At 46.6% G+C, this 5,768-nt stretch overlaps 1 protein-coding gene across 1 annotated transcript in view; it reads right to left on the bottom strand.

Annotated features, from left to right (window-relative positions):
* The window catches only part of mmrn2 (multimerin 2), a 22,062-nt gene extending 20,846 nt beyond the window's left edge, over window positions 1–1,216 (bottom strand). Inside the window, exon 1 of the mRNA XM_022748635.1 lies at window positions 947–1,216. Within this exon, the coding sequence (XP_022604356.1) occupies window positions 947–1,215 (269 nt within the window). The 5' untranslated portion in view covers window position 1,216. The remainder of the gene's footprint in view (window positions 1–946) is intronic.
* Between the last annotated feature and the right edge of the window lie 4,552 nt (window positions 1,217–5,768).

Below are 5,768 nucleotides of genomic sequence, written 5' to 3'. Positions count from 1 at the left end.
CACACACACACACACACACACACACACACACACACACACACACACACACTGACCTTTAGTACAGACATGAAATAATAAACACTGAGAGGACCGGCTCAGTCTAATACCTGGAGACTGTGGTGTGTGATGCGTTCAGGTACCTGAACTTTACTGGAGTATTCCTTTTGCACGATGCTGGCAAAAAGTTACAGAACTCAACAGGATCCACAGAGGTCACATGATGCAAGAGACACCAACCAATCAGAGCTTTGGTCATTAGAGTATCAAAGTAAAAGTACTTCTGGTAGTTAGAGTTAAAGTACGTCACATAGTCTCAGATAGTTGAGTCCACTGATTCCCAACCTGGGGGTCGGGGCCCTCTAAAGGGTCACTGGATGAATCTGGGGGGTCGTCACACTGATGACAAACACTGATCTGGATTCAGTTTCTGGACCTTTTGTGAAATATTGATCATTTCAATTGAGTTTAGGCGGGAAACTGATAAGCAGTTGCACTTCATTGTATTTTATAATTGTATTGTTGTTTTTACTGTTTTAATAAACATGAGAAAACATGAATTTGTTGTTTTGAACTTTCTTTAAGCAGAAACAAGAGAAACAGATGAGTCATGATTATTTTCTTCATTAGGTGATCAGCTGTTTATTTTCTTGATTGATGAATCGATTGATTGTTTATGAAACATCAGAAGTGATGTCATCACACGTGATGTCATCACACGTCATTCATGAAAGAACAAAACGTTCATATTTAAGAAGCTGAAAAATAAATTTAATGATTCATTGATTATCTGTCAATCGACTAATTGATAACTGATGAACTGATGAATTGATTAATGTCTGTAGTTGTAGTTTGAGTGAATAAAAGTTGCTGAGACGAGCTGTAGTTGAAAGCTCAGAGAAAAGTGAGTAAGTGAAACGTGAGTTCAGGATGTTTTTATCTGACTCACCCAGTCCGGGTGGGGTGGGGGCCTCTCTCTCCCTGAGGGGGGGTCTCAGTCGTTCTGGAGTGCAGCGTCTCAAGGTGAGGGGGAAACGCCACGGTCCCAAACCTCCCTAGCCCCAGTCCTCCTCCTCCTCCTCCTCCCCTTCCTCCTCCTGCTGCTCCTCTTCCTCCCAGCTCCTCCTCCTCCTCCACCTCGGGGTCTCGTGCTCTCACCTCACAGTGAGCGCTCACCAGTAAACCCAGTACCAGCACCAGTTCTCCCACTGCTGCCATGTCTGCTCCCTGACACTACACTGAGTGGAGGCTCGCACGACCCCCAGCTGCTTTTAAACAGCTGGGGGAGGGAGGAGGGAGGAGGGGAGAGAGAGAGAGAGAGAGAGAGAGAGAGAGAGAGAGAGAGGAGGGGGGAGGACACACCCCCATTTCCTCTGCTGGAGTGGTTACGTCTCTCCCTCTCTCTCAGAGTTACAACTACACTTCTTCTTCTTCTTCTTCTTCTTCTTCTTCTGCTCCGGCTCACTGCTCTGACTCTGAACTTTACTGAAACACATGAAGAAAAAAAAGAGCAAATGATGAAATGACTTTATCCATTTTACGTGTTTTAGAAAACAAAGTGAGACGACACGACCACAGACAGACGCTCAGAACATCAGCAGCTTCACCTGCTGTTGACCTGATGATCTGTGAGCCACACCTGTCCTCACCTTCAGGAAGTGTGCAGAAAGATGGAGAGAACAGGACAAGGAGAGGAGGAGGGGAGGAGGAGAAGGAGTTTCTGCTCTGGACTGAGTTCAAACTCTCTGTCCGTCTTCACCCACTTCCTGTAGAAGTGATAAGAAGACAGGAAATGACCAGCAGGAGAAATTACTCCCTTCCTCTGTGTGTGTGTGTGTGTGTGTGTGTGTGTTGGGTCACTCTTATTGTCCAGTGCCTTTAACTTCAAAAGTCACCAGCCCAGGTTCATCACTTTTTGGTGTCCCCTGGAAACACTTCCTGTTGTGTTGTTGAACTGATGAAGATGTCTTCTTCAAATGCAGTGCGTTGAGCTCTCAGGGCCACCGTACACCGGATCTCAGGGTGTAGAAACTGAACAGCTCACTTCAGCTAAAACTAATCAACAGTCAAAGATCCAGGATTATCTTCAAGCTGCTGTCCTGTTGACCAGCTACGGTCTCTATCAACGGGACACAGTCACACCCACGACAATGACAGACACAACAGATTCAACAGCTGGAAGCTAAGCTAGCTTCAGAGACAACGCCCTGTCGCCGCCACTAGAGGGCGGGACATGACATGATGGATGAAACACGAAGCTGCTCTGAGATCAGATGTGAGGAGAGAGATAACACTCTGATGTTGTGAGAAGACGTCTCACTCTGACACTTATTCTGCCACGTTTGTCCACTGAAGGAGGTTAAAGTGAAGTGAAGTGTGTGTGTGTGTGTGTGTGTGTGTGTGTGTGGGGGGGGGGGGGGGGGGGCTGTTTCCTTGTCCACGGCTGACAAAAGTGGGGCTTTCCACTGGAGGCGGGGGGGTTGGTTGTTGGATGTCTGAGTGGGTGGAAAACATCTTCCGAGGTAATTGTTTCAGGCTGTGTGTGTGTGTGTGTGTGTGTGTATGTGTCGTGTGTGTGTGGGTGTTTGGGGTGGCGGGGTGAAAATGTGACAGGGAAGAGAAAGGAGAAGGTGCAAATACAACAGAGGTTTATTATTTATATTTATTTTTTTATCATTATGTGATTTATTTATCCTTAAAGTTGTGTGTATGTGTGAGTGTGTGTTGTGGTGAGTGTGTGTATGTGTGTATGCTGTGTGTGTGTGTGTGTGTGTGTGTGTGAACTGAGACTGAACAAGTAACAAAACATTTGCTGCATCCGTGAATCGCATAACATTTTTAGAAAGTAGCTAACAGAAGACGAGAGTCATGGATGCAAGTCGAGTCTGACAATACAAACTTCGTTTCTGATATTCTACAAAGAGGGTTAACTGCGTTAAACTTTCAAGCAAAAGTTGTGAGCCAGGGTTGGGTTACTCTCAGGGTTGTGTTAATCCTCAGGTTGGTTTGGATTAGCATCAGGGTTGGGTTACGCTCAGGGTTAGGGGTACCTTCAGGGTTGGGTTTGGGTACCTCATGGGTTGTGGTTACCTAGGTGTTTGCGTTGAGTACTCGAGGGTTAGGAAGTTATCTCAGCAGGTTGGGTTGGGTTACCTCAGGGTATAGGATTACCTCTAAGGTTGGTGTACTTCATGAGGGATGTTACACCAGAGGTGTTGTTTACCTCAGGGTTGTGTCTACCTCAGGGATGTTTGGGTACCTGCGTGTGCTACTCTCAGGGTTGGGTTACCTCATGGGGTATGTTACTCGGGGTTACCTCAGGGTGGGTTATGGTTTGCTGGAGTTACCTCAGGTTGGGTTACCTCAGGTTTGTGTTACGGGTTACCTCAGGGTTGGGTTTCAGGGTTAGTCTCAGGGTTGGTTACAGATTTGGCTTGGGATTACCTCAGGAGGTGGGTTACCTCTCATGGGGTTTGGGTTGTTACCTCAGGGTTGGGTTACCTCAGGGGTTACCCGGTTTTAGCCTCAGGGGTTAGGTTACCTCAGGGTTGGGTTACCTCAGGTGGGTTACCTCAGGGGTTGGGTTACCTCAGGGTTGGTTACCTCAGGTGTTCTAGGGTTGTAACCTCAGGGTTAGGGTACCTCCAGGTTGGGTTTACCTAGGGTTGTGTTGTTACCTCCTAGTGAGTGTTAGGGTTGACCTCAGGTGTTGGGTTGCGTTTTACCTTCAGGGTTGCGTTACCTCAAGGGTTGGGTGGGTTGAACCTTCGGTGGGTTACTAAGGGTAGTGTTACTCTCAGTTGTTTGGGTTTACCTCAGGTGTTCGGGTTACCCTCAGGGTTGGGTTTGGACCTCAGGTGCAGGTTTGAGGTTTCATCAGGGTTGGGCTCATCGAAGGTTCCCACGGGTTGGGTATACCTCAGGGACGCCTTGGTACCTCAGGGTGGGTTGCTACCTCAAGGGTTTGGCTGGGTTACCTCGGGTTGGGTTACCTCAGGAGTTGGGCTTACCTCAGGGTTTAAGGGTTGGTACCTCAGGGGGTACTCGGCGTTGGTGTTAAGGGGTCTTCAGGGTTAGTACCTCCAGGGTTAGGGTTACCTCAGGGTTGGGTTGAGTATACCTTCAGGTGATTCAGTGTTACTCTCAGGGTTGTTGGGTGTGTGTACCTTACAGCAAGTACAACATTCTACTGTGTCGTTCTAAGGGCGTCGTCCAGTGTGGATCACTCTTCATGTTATGTTGTTTATAATTTTTCTTCATTTTTCAGTAGTCAGAGCAATGATTTTATTTTAATACTTAACCTTAAGCGTGTAGTTGTGGACATGAGACCCAGGGTCAGAGACTGGATCAGATCCTGGGTTTAGATCCTGAGATCAGGTTTCCTCGTAGTGTGAGTTTAAGTCGACGGATTCTGGAATTACTTTAGCAATGTGACCAGCAGGACGGCAGCAGCTCCACAACACCAAGGTCGATTCATCATTACTGATAGTTCATTTACACAGATTAGTAAGTAACAACAGGCACTAGTTTAACGACGCAGAGACTGCGTTGTAATCGTTAACTAGATGACATGAATGCTGTTCAGTGTTTTGTGAGAACCTCTCTCGCACAACACTGGATAACCTGAAGCTTCTCTGATGGAGCAAATAAACAATTTATACTTTTTAATATTTTCTCTTTTGTTTTTCTTCCGCAAGAAATCTGTACATTCATTGTTTGACACTGAAGGAAACAGAAGAAGATCAGGGAAATAAACATGAATGAAATCATTTTCTGAAAATGCTTTATCTTTTTTTTATTGTTGTTGTTTCCGCTCCATGTGTTTGGGAAACTGTGTCGGAAAACCCAAGCTGCTGGAGGAAGGAGAACATGATGTCATCTGGAGAACTCGGTGAGAGGACCTCCCGGTCTGATGTGTCTCTGCCTCGGACTCCTTTGAGCTCCTCCATTCAGGCTTGCCCTCTGACCCTTTGACCTGCAGGACTTTGTTTTGAGTTCGCTGACTTCCTTGTTGTCGGATCTTGTTTATAGACTTTCACATCAGGCTGGAACAGCGGCGGTCGGGTTTTCTCTCGTTGACGAGCTCAGAGGCCAGAGCTTCCAGCCTGAACGTTCAGCCCTCCTTCCTCCACATGCTTTTGACTTCCTTCCATCTTTTCTCTGTAAAGATGTTCCCAGCTCCTCAATGGCGCCTCCCTCTTCTCCTCTTCAGGAACATCTGTGATGATAACCCTTCCTCTTTTCAAGAACACCGGAGCCTCCTGTTATTTCCATCTCTCTGCTCCTTCACTGCTTTGTCTTTCTCGTAGAACTTCACAGAGTCGTCAGAGTCTCCAGGTCTCTCCAGGATGTTCTCCAGGATGTTCTCCAGGATGTTCTCCTGGTGGTTCTCCGTGGTCTCTAGGCTGTTCATATTTCAAGGTTTAAAAACCTTTTTGTCAACAGCATCAGTTTAAATGAGCTGCCTATATATTACACTGTTGGGTGACATCATCAACAATCAAAGGAGTTTCTGCTTTGAATGATGATGTGATGTCAACAGGTTCGATGACGTTCACTATACACATCCAAGAACTTCCTACTAATAAATGGAGGAATCTCTGGATGAAGGTTTGGAGTAAAAATGAAAGGAACCAAACGAAGGAATAGACAGTGAGTTACACTGTATTGGACCTCATGTTTTAAAATGAAGGAGTTTAGTCCTGTCACTACTGGGTGGGGGTTGGGGGGGTGGGGGTGGAGCACTTCAGCCTCTATGGCCTCATGGGTAT

Source organism: Seriola dumerili, unplaced genomic scaffold (genome assembly GCF_002260705.1).
Source record: "Seriola dumerili isolate Sdu_G_001 unplaced genomic scaffold, Sdu_1.0 BDQW01000127.1, whole genome shotgun sequence".
Lineage (NCBI taxonomy): Eukaryota > Metazoa > Chordata > Actinopteri > Carangiformes > Carangidae > Seriola > Seriola dumerili.
This window is presented reverse-complemented; position numbering and strand designations above follow the sequence as displayed.